The 16,917-nt window shown below is 41.6% G+C and overlaps 1 protein-coding gene and 1 long non-coding RNA gene across 3 annotated transcripts; one reads left to right on the top strand and one right to left on the bottom strand.

Moving 5' to 3' along the window:
* Positions 1-228: 228 nt before the first annotated feature.
* Positions 229-2,043, top strand: LOC110532483. Its single transcript, XR_002474837.2, has 4 exons — positions 229-543; positions 1,135-1,166; positions 1,255-1,324; positions 1,588-2,043. It is a non-coding gene; the product is annotated as an uncharacterized LOC110532483 (long non-coding RNA).
* LOC110532482 (protein-serine O-palmitoleoyltransferase porcupine) lies at positions 2,029-16,717 on the bottom strand. 2 transcript variants are annotated; one of them, XM_021616435.2, is made up of 15 exons: positions 16,522-16,717; positions 15,546-15,724; positions 15,153-15,345; positions 14,965-15,008; positions 11,518-11,699; positions 11,283-11,413; positions 11,048-11,068; positions 10,767-10,781; positions 10,063-10,188; positions 8,283-8,383; positions 7,964-8,040; positions 7,827-7,890; positions 7,474-7,559; positions 4,194-4,304; positions 2,029-4,052 (listed from the first exon to the last, which is right to left on the bottom strand). In XM_021616435.2, exons 2-15 carry the CDS (start codon positions 15,682-15,684, stop codon positions 3,951-3,953), a joined length of 1,392 nt encoding a protein of 463 aa, XP_021472110.1. In that variant the 5' UTR covers positions 15,685-15,724; positions 16,522-16,717; the 3' UTR covers positions 2,029-3,950. The 2 variants fall into 2 exon arrangements, with proteins under 2 accessions (XP_021472110.1, XP_021472111.1); XM_021616436.2 differs by lacking the exon at positions 16,522-16,717 and adding an exon at positions 16,189-16,389.
* Between the last annotated feature and the right edge of the window lie 200 nt (positions 16,718-16,917).

Raw genomic sequence — 16,917 nt, forward strand, 5'->3', positions numbered from 1 at the left:
CGAAACACGGTTGAGGACGTCAACTGCCTGGTTTGAATGTAGTTGCAACATTTAGAAACTTTTAGAAATCACATTTGGAAATAAAACAATATATTAAGGCAATCATCAGCTTTGAAAACGTCTTGCAAGATAGGCAAGAGAGATTATGCCAACTCATACTTTACACAACTCACACACGCGCACATGCACATGTACGCGCGTATCCACACACACATATAGTCTATGATGAAAACTCTTTCTTGTTGTTGTACTTGAGAACAATTAGATCTACAGCGCATTGTCCATACAATGATGGGATTATGAGTTTGGGTCGCACGTTCAGACGTTTCGCCTGAGCTCAGCAAAGGCCAGAAGGACGGTGTCCCTCTCGCGCAGCTGACGGGGCTCTTTGCTTGTTCACTGCGCTTTTTCCCGAAAGGGCTCTGGTGACGATACCATTCAGAAGCCGGAGCAATAAATGAGCGAGTTGGACGCCACATAAGCACTGAGTTTTGTAAAAGACACACAGACTATGGAGCGCAGCCAAAATGCCAGGAACAAAAGGTATTATTTGTAAAGTAAAATTTTATGACATGGTTAGCCTATATATATTTTTATTATAGCCTATTTTTATATATAGTTTTTTAAAAATCATATATAAATGCTTTTCTCGGGGTAGTGTATAATGTAGTGAATTCATGCTTATGCTATACTGCGTGTCTTTTTATTCTATTCAGTTAAAAGCTGAATATGGGACTATCCATCTAGTTGGGCTAAGACAATGTATCTCAGTGCAAGAGGTGTCACTACAGTACCTGGTTCAAATCCAGGCTGCATCACATCTGGCTGTGATTGGGAAGCCCATAGGGTGGTGCACCCTAAGAATTTGTTCTTAACTGACTTGCCTAGTTAAATAATGGTAAAATAGTGTGTTATTTGTGCCCAGTCTCCTCTACAGTCATACATTGACTATAACATTGACTATATGAACATTACAGTGGAGGCTGAGGGGAATCCGTTTGTTGTATTTAATGCCATTACCACGAGCCCATCCTTCCCAGTTAAGGTGGGAAATAAAATGCACCCTCCATTTTCCTGGATCACGGGGAGTTATTTTTAAAGACTAATAAATCAACATTCTTTCATCGTTTGTAGGCAACAAATCTGACAAGAAATCAGCTACCAAGGTAAGAACAAGAACTTCTCATTCATTGTAGATTAAAACATTCAAGTTTGAGTTTGTCTAAGTTATTTCCCCCCAATGAATCTCCTCAGCAACCTGAGAGTCCTAAGGAGCAACCGAAGAAAGCTGATCAGAAAGGAGATGATAACAAAAAGCAAGGAGGTAAGCATTAGAGTAATCGAGGATTGAGGTTAGGAGGATGATGGTCTAAAACAGCCTCATGTATGTGAGTTGTCATTTTCTAAGTTTAAGTCAACTCAATCCAGTCCTTGCTCTCCAAATGATTGAGAGCTGGACCAAGTCAATTATAGTCTGCTATTTCTTCCCACCCAATGCTACAGTATGTGATAAGCAGGGTCTCTTGTCTACTTTGCATGTTGTGTGTCTGCATTGAAGGTATCTTTCGGTGTTCCATCCCCTCTTAGGACAGCCGAAGGGCGAGAAGCAATAATTTCCAGGTATTTGTAAAGATGGCTCTGGTGACTGCTGGGATCCTGCCATCACAAGCATGGGGGTCCTCGGGGTAGACAAGGCTGAAGAACCTCCCTTGGACCTGCAGACAGGCCATCGCTACACAACTACGCTCACCTCTTCTCACAAGGGCAGAAAGTGACCCACATTTCCATCCATCAGTGATCCACTGTGTATGCCCTTTCTTCCCACCCCGTTTCCCCTCCCTCAGTCTGCTCTGGATTGTAGGAACGCTTGGAAATGGATGGTCACGAGGTCAAACTCAGCCAATGATCTGAGCTTCCCGAGAAACTGAAACCTTCATCTACCCAATTGTTCCCTCTCTTCCCACCCAAAGTTCCTTATTTTGATCAACTGTAACAGTCCAAACCATTCTTGTAAATAAGCAAATAAACTATTATTTCCTAAAACAGTCCAGCAGTTTATTGTTGTTACATGTTCACACAAGATATGTTTTTGAATGCTACGTAAGAACATGTCTGCTTGGCAGAAATTGTTTACTCAAGGTAGCTTCCTTTAACAGTACTTCACATAAACTTGAACCAAAGATAAATAGCGATTCAGGTTTGATACAAAATGTATTAAAAAGTATCACATATCTCCCTCAGTAGCTTCACACATATTGTAGGTAAAAGTTTGACAAAACAAACCCTTGAGATTAATATTTCACTAGGACAGTGGTGAAAGGTGGTGTGCTAAGGCTGTGCACTTGTGCCACAGAGAACAATGAGACAGATATTTCACCAGATGTATAAAGGTGAAGCATCCGTTAGCCGTTTCCACTCACTACCAAATATGGTAGCGAGAGGAAGCCCAGCAGCCAGCAGTGGGAGAAGATGGAAGGAGATGGCCATTCTGCAAATTAAAACATTTGATCTCAATACAGTTCTGCTACAAAAACTATAAATCAGTTATGAACAAAGTGGACTAAGTTTTGTAGACTTTCCTGTTTATCAAAGTAAAATACAAAAAATGGCTTTGTTTAGGTGTGCAGAGGCGAATTGAGTTATTGCACACTTCAGAGTACGCATTCCCTAACCGAAATGTGCAGATGCATGCTAGAACAGGCCAATAGGATTTCGCTAGCTCGTGCTTGGCTCTGCCAACCTCCTTGCTTGTGAACAAATTAGTCATAGTGGGCAGAACATTGGAAACAACAGGCTGTGGTCTATCTTGGTTTAGCTATAAAAATATTTTCTTGTGCATTGCAATGCAAATGAGTTGAACCTTGTATTCTACAGGAAAGCCTACTAAATTATAGTATATTTAATATCTCGTGGACAGATCTACATAAACAGATACTGTAGAATCTGTTGGTAAGGAATGGGATGTGTGGGATAACCAGCAGCAGTACGATTCAGGAGCAGTATGCATTCCATTAGAAATAATACATTTCCTTAAAAGCATGTTTTAAAAAAAAAGAGCAGGATATAGAAAATGACCAAAGCCTTTAGTTACTGATGCAACTTCAAAACGTCATCTTAATTTTGCATCGAAAACAGGAAGTTATGTATTTTCATAATCCGCTTTACAGCAACATGAAGAACTCTGACCAAGTAAAGACTTTAGTATTCTTTCTTGACTGAACTACAATAATTTGTAAAATATATATCACAGTTACATAGTTATTAACAGGACAATGGAAAAACTGGCTAAAATTTGGCACCAATTTACATGATTATTTCCATAAATAAAATTTAAAAAAACATATATTTCTACTAAAATCCACAAAAGGAAAGTTGCTGCCTAATAATTCTGTTTTGTGCTGTCATACAAACAGAAACTTTCTTAATCTCCAACCTGGGTTTTATTTACATACTCTACAGATGTAATAACTAATTAGGTTGTAATAGAAAAATATATAGCATTCTAATATAGAGAAACAGGAAAACAATACTTAAATGGCATATTCTGGAATCACTTCTGAAAACTAGTGAACGGGTTCTTAGCAGTCCATAAAAGAGTGAATGAATGACCACTGCCATGCTGACAGGATGGGTATTGATTGAGAATCACAGTGAGATGTCAGATAGCAGATCCTGATCAGTCTTTCCACAAGGGACGAATGCAGCAGCTCAAAGAAAATGATGTGATTAAAAACAAAATTAAGCGATTAAGGAAGAGTGGGGCATTATTTTAAGAGTATCAAAAATAGTTTGTCACCAGCAGGTTACAGTAAGTAGATAGCCCAATCTCTTAGGCGGTGTCCTGAGCACTGCATGTTGGTCTTGAGTAAAATAGTTTATATACTGTACAAAGGGGTGGTTCATTTCTCTCCACGTCTCTATCCCCAGCTCGCTCTCTCACAGACACACATTTAGAGGATGATGCGATAGAGCACCCAGCAGCCAAACGTCACCCAGTGGCTGGCCCAGCTCAGCTCTGACCACTTCTGAATGGTGTGATTGGCCACGTCACTCTGTAAAGGGAGAGAACGTAGACATGGGTTTGAAATGTCTAACTCAACCATAATGCTTTGTTCTAAAATATCTGACGATGACTCAGAGTCATGTATGCATTTGACCATCTTAGAGACTGACACCATTCAGTAAATAGTTACCTCTTCATCATCCATGTAGTCAACACTGGAGTTGAACAGAGAGCCCAGGTATGCCAGGTGGAAGACAGCCAGGGTGCTGAAGGCTACGTTAATGACGTACACCCACAGGACCTGTGTGGATGGGAGGAGCAGAAGAGATTGCAAACATTCTTATTGGTGATTTTTTTGGCATTGGTTAAAGGAAAGGTTCACCCATTTTGAATGTTATGTTTTTGTGCATCTTTGAGTGATGTTCCCTGGGTCATTTTTATTGGCGTTCAAGCAGGCAGAAATCCTTGCTGCACCCTGATAGTCGCTCTCAATACACTGGAAGTTAACAGGAATACAACTTTTAGATTGTGAAAACGTCTATCATACATGTCATATTTCAATACTGGTCGATGTCAGAACTCCGGAGGACGTCTTCTTTCGAATGAGCCATTGATCATATTTTTGCGATATTCCTACCTCGAGAAATACAGTGGGGCAAAAAAGTATTTAGTCAGCCACCAATTGTGCAAGTTCTCCCACTTAAAAAGATGAGGCCTGTAATTTTCATCATAGGTACACTTCAACTATGACAGACAAAATGAGAAGAAAATAAATCCAGAAAATCACATTGCAGGATTTTTAATGAATTTATTTGCAAATTATGGTGGAAAATAAGTATTTGGTCACCTACAAACAAGCAAGATTTCTGGCTCTCACAGACCTGTAACTTATTCTTTAAGAGGCTCTTCTGGGCCTCCCGGGTGGAGCAGTGGTTAAGGGCTGCACCATCAGAGTCCCTGGGTTCGCGCCCAGGCTCTGTCGTAACCGGCCGCGACCGGGAGGTCCGTGGGGCGACGCACAATTGGCCTAGCGTCGCCCGGGTTAGGGAGGGCTTGGTCGGTAGGGGTGTCCTTGTCTCATCGCGCACCAGCGACTCCTGTGGCGGGATGGGCGCAGTGTGCGCTAACCAAGGTGGCCAGGTGCACAGTGTTTCCTCCGGCACATTGGTGCGGCTGGCTTCCGGGTTGGATGCATGCTGTGTTAAGAAGCAGTGCGGCTTGGTTGGGTTGTGTATCGGAGGACGCATGACTTTCAACCTTCGTCTCTCCCGAGCCTGTACGGGAGTTGTAGCGATGAGACAAGATAGTAGCTACTACAACAATTGGATACCACGAAAAAGGGGTAAAATTCAAAAAAATTAATTAAAAAAATTAAAAAAAAGAGGCTCTTCGGTCCTCTACCTGTATTAATGGCACCCGTTTGAACTTGTTATCAGTATAAAAGACACCTGTCCACAACCTCAAACAGTCACACTCCAAACTCCACTATAGCCAAGACCAAAGAGCTGTCAAAGGACACCAGAAACAAAATTGTAGACCTGCACCAGGCTGGGAAGACTGAATCTGCAATAGGTAAGCAGCTTGGTTTGAAGAAATCAACTGTGGGAGAAATTATTAGGAAATGGAAGACATACAAGACCCCTCTCCCTCGATCTGGGGCTCCACGCAAGATCTCCCCCCGTGGGGTCAAAATTATCACAAGAACGGTGAGCAAAAATCCCAGAACCACACGGGGGGACCTAGTGAATGACCTGCAGAGAGCTGGGACCAAAGTAACAAAGCCTGCCATCAGTAACACACTACGCCGCCAGGGACTCAAACCCTGCAGTGCCAGACGTGTCCTCCTGCTTAAGCCAGTACATGTCCAGGCCCGTCTGAAGTTTGCTAGAGAGCATCTGGATGATCCAGAAGAAGATTGGGAGAATGTCAGATGGTCAGATGAAACCAAAAATGTAACTTTTTGGTAAAAAAGTCAACTCGTCGTGTTTGGAGGACAAAGAATGCTGAGTTGCATCCAAAGAACAAAATACCTACTGTGAAGCATGGGGGTGGAAACATCATGCTTTGGGGCTGTTTTTCTGCAAAGGGACCAGGACGACTGATCCGTGTAAAGGAAAGAATGAATGGGGCCATGTATCGTGAGATTGAGTCTCCAGATCAGTCTCCAGATCTCAACCCCATAGAAAATCTTTGGAGGGAGTTGAAAGTCCGTGTTGCCCAGCGACAGTCCCAAAACATCACTGCTCTAGAGGAGATCTGCATTGAGGAATGGGCCAAAATACCAGCAACAGTGTGTGAAAACCTTGTGAAGACTTACAGAAAACTTTGACCTCTGTTATATACCCTTTGTTGACAAAGTATTGAGAAACTTTTGTTATTGACCAAATACTTATTTTCCACCATCATTTGCAAATAAATTCATTAAAAATCCTACAATGTGATTTTCTGGATTTTTTTGCTCATTTTGTCTGTCATAGTTGAAGTGTACCTATGATGAAAATTACAGGCCTCATCTTTTTAAGTGGGTGAACTTGCACAATTGGTGGCTGACTAAATACTTTTTTGCCCCACTGTATGGAATTTAATGGAGGGTCTAGCACAGTTTTCCTATTTAGTTCAGGGTGTATTACATGGTGCCACTGCCAGAGATATTATAGAAAGGAGATAGGAATCCAATGAATTAAGGAATGTTTAACACCCCACCCAGCAGACTGTCAACCAATCGCATTCACGTTATCATGCTGCATCAGGCGGTTGCTAAGCTAATCGTCACGCAATCCCTTCTCAAAGTCAGTGTATATGTTGAGAAAGGTGCGGAGTTTCCTCGAAAGTACGTAATGTCACGTTCCCAAAGCTATGCGATATCACGGATGGCAAGATAATTATCTCACATCTCGGGAAATAATTTGTAATGTGTTACTTCTTGTTGACAGAATTCGTGCTAATGTTGGGTTTTGAACTAGCGCCCAATACTCCTATTTACTCCTTGTCCCAGAATGCACCGCATTAACGTAGCATGGGCAACGTCTCCTCAAAAGTATATCTGCCATTGCAAATGTTAGACCCCACTGTGAGGCACATCGATCTGCAGGTTGAATATGGTGACATTGTAGACGCCTAAATTGATAGTGCAGTTTGTTTAGCCAATTTTACAGCTAACTAGCTACGTTAAATGCCAATATGGTCATGGTATTATTGTGTGTTGCTACGTTTGCTAGCCAGCCAGCCTTTAGAAAGCATTGCGGATTTTGTAGTCAACTTGAGAACAAAATATTGTTCTCAGTGTTATTTAACACTGTAAATTACAGGACAGAATGGATTTGGGTATATTTTTCCTTTAAGTATAAGAGATATTGTGAAATGTTGTATGGACCATTTGCATGGGGACAATATTGACAAATCTTTTAGACTTTACATATGAAATTTCCATTATGCATAAATATCACGCAAATAAAATATTTAAACCATACCTTATTGTTCTTGTGAGAGCAGTTTGGCTGGCATTTCTTTGACAGAATACACGCATTAAAAATGGCTGCCAATCTCTTCCGCAAAACTGGAACAGAGGAAAATAAAATAAGTCTCAGGCAGATCAAATATAATTCACAATTAATCATCCTGTCATACATACTCAGCATTTGCTGTGCTTTGTGCCACAAAGCCAAGTTAATTGATTGTTCATTAGTAATAAATCAACTCTATATGTCACCAAAGGTTATTCTCCAGATGTAAATAGTGTTATTACTGAAAGGTAACGTGGAACTTAAATAAAATTAGCAAAGGGCTATTTTTGAATAGCAGGCCATTTATTTTATAGACTTACCATGCTCAATATACGTGATGAACCCGAGAGACAGTAGCACTGCACCCAGGTGGAAGCTGAGACCCTAAAGGCCAAAGGAGACAATGGTAAGAAAATCTCTTACACACCTGCACTCACACCTGCGTGTGCATACTCACATGTAGAAGTGCACTGGCTGTGTATGTCACTAGGATGGCTGAAAAGGTTCCAAGGTTGCGAGCACTGGTAAAAACATCTGGGTGATCAGACAGAAACAGTTTTATGGGAATCAAGTTTGTATTCCGATTCAAATGGAGTAAATTAGTTGGGATTTTCACTGATTTACATTTAAAATTGTAGAGAGGCAACTGAATGTTTTATTTATTTTTATTTATTTAAAAAAATATATATAAATAGCAGTTGTATTAATTTTGTGTATTTGGTTCAAAGTAAGGTTTTTATAGGCAGAGTAACAATGCTGTTTCACAGAAAGCTTACAGGTGTTGAGCCATTTGGACATGGGCAGATTCCACGAGGTGGCCACCTCTACCATAGACCTGGGAAACTCCACATGCAAGGGCCTGGCAATCGTCATATCCCTGGAGAATAAAACACATGCATTTCAGTTGGGCTGTTTGAAGGGGGAAAGAGAACTAGGAGGGGGCCAAATAAGGTATTTACAGTGCATTCGGGAAAAATAGAAACCTTATTTACACAAGTATTCAGTCCTTTAGCTATGAGACTCAAAATTGAGCTCAACTGCATCTAGTTTCCATTGATCATCCTTGAGATGTTTCTACAACTTGAAATTGATTGGATATGATTTGGAAAGGCACACACACCTGTCTATATAAAGGTCCCATAGTTGACAGTGCATGTCAGAGCAAAAACCAAGCCATGAGGTTGATGGAATTGTCCGTGGAGCTCTAAGATAGGATTGTGTCGAGGCACATTTCTGCAGCATTGAAGGTCCCCAAGAACACAGTGGCCTCCATCATTCTTAAATGGAATAAGTTTGGAACCACCAAGACTCTTCCTAGAGCTGGCCACTCGGCCAAACTGAGCAATCAGTGGAGAAGGGCCATGGTCAGGGTGGTGACCAAGAACCCGATGGTCACTTTGACAGAGCTCCAAAGTTGCTCTGGGGAGATGGGAGAACCTTCCAGAAGGACAACTATCTCTGCAGCACTCCACCAATCAGGCCTTTACAGTAGAGTGGCCAGACAGAAGCTACTCCTCAGTAAAAAGGCACGACAGCCCGCTTGGAGTATGCCAATAGGCACCTAAAGGACTCTCAGTCCATGAGAAACAAGCTTCTCTGGTCTGCTGAAACCAAGATTGAAGTCTTTGGCCTGAATGCCATGTCTGGAGGAAACCTGGCACCATCTCTATGGTGAAGCATGGTGGTGGCAGCATCATACTGTGGGGATGTTTTCAGCGGCAGGGACTGGGAGACTAGTCAGGATCAAGGCAAAGATGAATGGAGCAGAGTACAGAGATCCTTGAAGAAAACTTGCTCAAGAGCGCTCAGGACCTTACACTGGGGCAAGGTTCACCTTCCAACAGGACAACGACCCTAAGCACACAGCCAAGACAATGAAGGAGTGGCTACAGGACAAGTCTCTGAATGTCCTTCAGTGGCCCAGCCATAGCCCAGACTTGAACCCGATCAAACATCTCTGGAGAGACCTGAAAATCTGTGCAGCAACACTCCCCATCCAACCTGACAGAGCTTGAGAGGATCTGCAGAGAAGAATGGGAGAAACTCCCCAAATACAGGTGTGCCAAGCTTGTAGCATCGTACCCAAGTCTTAAGGCTGTAATTGCGGCCAACGTTGCATCAAAAAAGTACTGAGTAAAGGGTCAGGCCACGTTAAGGTTTATGGCCCATATCACTTAGTGTCCTGGCTAGCAGTGATCCAATGTTTGTACAGATGTGTAGGAGGAGACTCAGCCTAGGCGGAAGGGTTAAATATCAGTGCTTGTGTGAAAATGTGTTTGGCTAATGCAGCTGTATTAATCATCTGTGAAGAATAAACTTGGTTAATCTTTCATAGTGTCCGTTGAGTTTTTTACAATGAGAATTAGAACCTAACAGTCATTATGGGGCATTGTGTGTAGATTAATGAGGGAAAAAAAACTATTTGATCATTTTGAGAACAAGACTAACGTAACAAAATGTGGAAAAAGTCAAGGGGTCTGAATACTTTCCAAATGCACTGTAAATTATGGCAAGTCTATGCCAAGCCTAGTCACCATGATGCTTTAATGCCCTGACCATTTGAGGTTGTCTTTCTCCTCAGTAAAGCCTGCTCCAGCCAGAGTGGTGGTGGTCTCACTCAGGTAACCCACAAAGTAGTTGCTGAAGTGGAATGAGAGTGCATTCTCATAGGCCAGGAGCCACCTAGAGGTCAATGGAAGGATAGATTAGAAGACACCTGTCAAAATAAAAGCCTCAAATCACACTAACGGTATTTTCCTGTGCAGTATATATTTCCACACTGAGGTTGGACTAATACTGTGAAATTGTTTTAAATATTTGATAATGCCCTATTAGTGTAAGAGCTGTTTGGTGGGATGTCTTTTTGGCCTCCCTGGTGATGTGGTAAATAGACCAATAAGAAAGAGTGTTCCCAACCTTTCTGTCAATAACAGCTAGTTCTCCCCCCCACTCAAATGTTTACTTGTTCTCCCACCAGATTCCCCAACCAAACGCAATTGATGTGAGCAGAGGTGCATACGAGCACTTCTTTCCCACTGTCGCACCTTCACACTGCACTTTTCCACCTTAAGTCCATTTTTATTTTTCTTGCTTGAGAAATTGCTCTTCGCTAGGTTTCTTTCTGAACATTTAATTGAAAACAATCATAGTAAGGTACTTAATTGTTTAGCAGAAATGATTTAATATTGAGATTAAAACTACTGCATTGGACCTAACAATAACACAATTATCCATAGTAATATAAATGCCATTAAACATACCTTGCCACAGAAGCTCTGCACAGCAAACAATTGAAGGAAAATGTTAATCAGTTATCACCATTTATTTTATTGAATACATTTAACTGATACACACTCACTCTTAAGTCTCATGGCATGAGTGGGCAGGACAGAGACGCAGTTGTAGGAATGATGGGGATAAAGAGGTGCAGGTGTCAGGAAGGTGGAAGAGCTGGTGAGTTAGAAATGGACATGCAACATAAAATTAATTACAGAGACAGATGGAGGATATTGTATCGTCATTAAATCTGATAAATATTTACCTGATCTTCCGTTTTGTTTTGCTGGGGATAGAGCCAAGGCAAGAACATTTATTTAAAGGAAGAAAAAGAAACATAAGAATTACACTACAGAAAAACATTACTCAAACATCTTTCCTACAAAAGACATTTACGTTGCACTTGTCTTTGAACGATCACACATCAATGTCTGTGGATGCATTCTATGACCTACAGTAAACCATTACAACAGCAATAAGAGGTTAGGTCATCCACTTACTTGCGTAGCAGCTTGTCTCCATAGATGGGGATGAAGTAAGGGAAGAGGTAGGGAGCAACACAGTTAGAGGTGATCAGACACAGCTGGCTCTTCACCCAGCTGACACACACTTTCCACATCCAGGAGAAACTCTGAGGAAGACAAGGAGAATATCTTAATACCATCCCTCTCAATATCCTTCATCTATCTTCTTCCGTATCCCTCTGCTCTAGACAGGACTTAACATTGAACTTACCAGTTTGCGGCCCTCTATAGCCTCTCTGTAGCTGTTAAAGCTGATCCAGGGCCCAAATATGATAGTCCCAACAAAGTAGATATAGCCCATGAACTCCACAGGAGAAGGCACATTAGCCACCACGCCCCGATCCAGGTCAAAGGCTAGAGAAATGGCCTTCATGGCAACCACCATCTGGGAACCTGCAGATACAGAACTCAGTGAGAGTTGAAATATTCATCACATTGTTAATGTTTTCATGTACAACCGCATGTACAACATATACAACACAACCTGTTAATTAATCTTTCACTGGGTTTTTGGGGATACACAGTACCAGTCAAGTTCAGACACACCTACTAATTCAAGGCTTTCTTTATTTTTACTATTTTCTACATTGTAGAACAATAGTGAAGACAAAAACTAAAAAAATATAGTTGAAGTCGGAAGTTCACATACACTAATTAAAATACGTTTTTCAACCACTCCACACATTTCTTGTTAACAAACAATAGTTTTGGCAAGTCAGTTCGGACATCTACTTTGTGCATGACAAGTAATTTTCCAATAATCCAACAATTGTTTACAGAAAATATTATTTCACTGTGCCACAATTCCAGTGGGTCAGAAGTTTACATACACTAAGTTGACTGTGCCTTTAGACAGCTTGGAAAATTACAGGAAATTATGTCAAGGCTCTAGAAGCTTCTGATAGGATAATTGACATCATTTGAGTCAATTGGAGGTGTACCTGTGGATGTATTTCAAGGCCTACCTTCAAACTTAGTGCCTCTTTGCTTGACATCATGGGAAAATCAAAAGAAATCAGCCAAGACCACAGAAAAAAATTGTAGACCTCCACAAGTCTGGTTCATCCTTGGGAGCAATTTCCAAACACCTGAAGGTACCACGTTCATCTGTACAAACAATAGTATGCAAGTATAAACACCATGGGACCACACAGCCATCATACCGCTCAGGAAGGAGACGCGTTCTGTCTCCTAGAGATTAACTTACTTTGCTGCAAAAAGTGCTAATCAATCCCAGAAGAACAGCAAAGGACCTTGTGAAGATGCTGGAGGAAACCGGTACAAAAGTATCTATATCCACAGTGAAAAGAGTCCTATCTCGACATAACCTGAAAGGCCGCTCAGCAAGGAAGGAGCCACTGCTCCAAAACCATAAAAAAGCCAAACCACCAGATCATTATTTTTGGAGAAATGTCCTCTGGTCTGAAATAAAATAGAACTGTTTGGCCATAATGACCCTCTATGTTTGGAAGAAAATGGGGGATGCTTGCAAGCCGAATAACATCATCCCTACCGTGAAGCACAGGGGTGGCAGCATCATGTTGTGGAGGTGCTTTCCCGCAGGAGGGACTGGGGCACTTCACAAAATAGATGGCATCAGGAGGATGGAAAATTCTGTGGATATATTGAAGCAACATCTCAAGACATCAGTCAGGAAGTTAAAGCTTGGTCGCAAATGGGTCTTCCAAATGAACAATGACCCCAAGCATACTTCCAAAGTTGTGGCAAAATGGCTTAAGTCAAGGTATTGGAATGGCCATCAAAAGGACCTGACCTCAATCCTATAGAAAATTTGTGGGCAGAACTGAAAAAGCGTGTGCGAGCAAGGAGGCCTACAAACCTGACTCAGTTACACCAGCTCTGTCAGGAGGCATGGGCAAAAATGTATTTATTGTGGGAAGCTTGTGGAAGGCTACCCAAAACATTTGACCCAAGTTAAACAATTTAAAGGCAATGCTACCAAATACTAATTGAGTGTATGTAAACTTCTGACCCACTGGGCATGTGGTGAATGAAATAAAAGCTGAAATAAATCAATCATTCTCTACTATTATTCTGACATTGTGATCCTAACTGACCTAAGACAGAGAATTTTTACTAGGATTAAATGTCAGGAATTGTGAAAAACTGAGTTTAAATGTACTAGGCTACGGTGTATATAAACTTCTGACTTCACCCTTATGGAATAATGCAGTAACCAAAAAAGTGGTAACCAATTTGAAATAAATGTTATATTTGAGATTCTTCAAATTAGCCACCCTCTGCCTTGATGACAGCTTTCCACACTTTTGGCATTCTCTCAGCCAGCTTCACCCGAGGTAGTCATGCATTTCAATTAACAGGTGTGTCTTGTTAAAAATTTTATTGTGGAATCTTTCCTTCTTAAATGTGTTTGAGCCAATCAGTTGTGTTGTGACACGGTAGGGGTGGTATACAGAAGCTAGCCCTATTTGGTAAAAGACCAAGTCCATATTATGGTAAGAACAGCTCAAATAAGCAAAGAGTAACGACAGTCCATCATTACTTTAAGACATGAAGGTCAGTCAATCTGGAAAATTTCAAGAACTTTGAAAGTTTCTTCAAGTGCAGTCGCAAAAACCATCAAGCGCTATGATGAAACTGGCTCTCGAGGACAGCCATAGGAAAGGAAGACCCAACTTACCTCTGCTGCAAAGGATAAGTTCATTAGAGTTACCAGCCTCAGAAATAGCAGCCTAAAAAAATGCTTCACAGAGTTCAAGTAAAAGACATCTAAAAATCAACTGTTCAGAGGAGACAGTGTGGATCAGGCTTTCATGGTCAAATTGCTGCAAAGAAACCAATACTAAAGGACACCAATAAGAAGAGACTTTCTTGGGCCAAGAAACACGAGCAATGGACATTAAACCGGTGGAAATCTGTCCTTTGGTCGGTCTGATGAGTCCAAATTTGAGATTTTTGGTTCCAACCGCCGTGTCTTTGTGAGATGCAGGGTAGGTGAACGGATGAACTCTGCATGTGTGGTTCCCACCGTGAAGCATGGAGGAGAAAGTGTGATGGTGTGCGGGTGCTTTGCTGGTGACACGGTCTGTGATTAATTTAGAATTGAAGACACACTTAACCAGCATGGCTACCACAGCATTCTGCAGCGATACACCATCCCATCTGGTTTGCGCTTAGTGGGACTATCATTTGTTTTTCAACAGGACAATGACCCAACACACCTGCAGGCTATATGACCAAGAAGGTGAGTGATGGAGTGCTGCATCAGCTGAACAGGCCTCCACAATCACCCGAAAAGCAGCCAACAAGTACTCAACATATGTGAGAACACCCAAGATTTTTGGAAAAGCATTCCTCATGAAGCTGATTGAGAGAATGCCAAGAGTGTGCAAAGTTGTCATCAAGTTGTCATCATCAGCAAAGGGTGGCTACTTTGAAGAATATAAAAATATTTTGATTTGTTCAACACATTTTTGGTTACTTCATAGTTTGTCTTCACTATTATTCTACAATGTAGAAAAAAGTTAAAATAAAGAAAATCCCTTGAATGAGTAGGTGTCCAAACGTTTGACTGGTACCGTGTGTGTGTGTGTATATATATATATATATATATATATATATATATATATATATATATAAATATAAAAAAAAAACTAATTACAAAGTATGAACCAACCTCTCATTTTGTGCCAGGTGGTGGTGTCCATCATATGCAGCTCTCTGGTTGGATAAGTCAACAGTAGACCAATTAGAGGCTGTTTACTCCACTAGGAGCTAAAAGGACTAAGTCAAGTTGTTTATCATCAATCATCTTTGCTTAAAAAGTTGTATGTTGTTGCCTGGTAACATGGAAGGCCTACCTACCCCATGAGCAGGTAGATGAGGATGGTGATGGAGAGGAAGGTGGCCCGGTTACTGGAGTGTCGACAGAGGAAGAGGATGAGGTAGCACAGTAGACTGAGCAGTACCACCCACACCATGTGGAGCTCAAAGAACAGGTACAGGGTGTAGAACCCTCCTGCCACAGTGCTCAGGTGTTTCACATAGGATGGGAGGCCTGACCAGGCAAACAAAACAATAACACAGAAGAGAATAAGAGCATGTAGTTGTAGACAGTCATAAAACATGCATGTAGTCCTTCAGTACTATATAATAATTTTTCAAAAATGTAAAATCTAAATGACTCTAATACTCATCATGTCTGCGACAATGAAATTCCGAAAGTGACGTTTCAAACAATGGAATGTGAAATCTCACCCAGAATCCAGAGAAGTCGGCATAGAAGGCAGATGACCAGAAGCTGCCAGACCTGCTCCAGGCCCTGCTGAGCGGTGGGCAGAAGACAGCCCTCCACAAGCTCATGGAAGAACTCCTGTCGGCTGAAGGACCCCATCATGCTATTCACAGAACCTTGGAAGGTTCACTCTTCGTGCATGCTGACAAAGTAAGCAGAGCAGGGTTACTGGCTAAACTATATTAACATTTTAAAATGTAAGTTCTTTAGCAGATGCTGTTATCTAGAACGAAGTACAATTAATACATTAATCTTAAAATAGCTAGGGGCACAATCATATATCACAGTCGTTCCTCGGTAAAGTAGTTATCAAGTCTGTGATAGTAGGAGAAGACAAGTAGTTTCTCTTTTTTTTTTGGGGGGGGGGGGGGGGGGGGGGGGGGGGGGCATCTGTGCATCAACAAAAAGCATTATATGATATGCAGGCAGCTGTGTGCGTTCATGGACAACTACAGACAGTACCAGGCAAGCTGTTCTGCTATATCAATATATCGTACATTTAATATATAAGTGGCCCAAATGGTCTTCCACAAACGGAGGTTTATGTTGTTTCCCAAGCTACAACACAACATTAATTTGCATGCTGGTTTACAAGGCACAACTCACAAATAACTAGCTAGCAGGCTGGCGCCATACAAATCCGTCCTAATCCGCAGTGCAGTTGTCTTCACACTGACGTCAGCTGCGGTTTGCAAAGGTCGTAGCAGTACAGTCTTCCATTATTGTGCTCACTTGATAACGATAGCTATCCGCTATTAATGAAATTCGCTGACCATGCTTTCTCACCAATCATCAGATAAGAAAATACCTACACACAGTGGTCTGGATTGTCAACCGAGCCCCACACGCTACACCGCCATAGGGAGAAAGACGCTTTTTCACGAGACTCATCATCATTCCAGATCTGCTTATATTTTTGAGAGGAAAATTGTGTTTTACCTCCAAACCCTTCAGTCAGTTGTTCCCTCAAATGGGTTTACTTGTCCGTTTCTTCTATCTGTACCACTTGACACAATGTTATGAGTTTCATGCACGGCCGGTCCAGATGTAGCGTGACGCCGACACCAAACTCCAGGTTTTAGCATCAGCAGCAGTTGCTTTAGCAATTCATGCAGCCAGTGCTACTATACAAACGGATTAACCAATCAACTGCGTCGCTTTAGAGGAATCAGCCAATTATTGGAGTTGGTTGCCCCGATACAGGTAGTTAGCAAATCAACTGCAACTGTTACCAGTGGTGGCTTTGACTGTATGCCCAATCACAAAGGGTACATAAGGTACAGGTATTATGCGACCAATGGGACGCATACAGTGAAAAATACGCTCTGCCTGCAG

This window comes from Oncorhynchus mykiss, chromosome 9, assembly GCF_013265735.2.
Source record: "Oncorhynchus mykiss isolate Arlee chromosome 9, USDA_OmykA_1.1, whole genome shotgun sequence".
Taxonomy (NCBI): domain Eukaryota; kingdom Metazoa; phylum Chordata; class Actinopteri; order Salmoniformes; family Salmonidae; genus Oncorhynchus; species Oncorhynchus mykiss.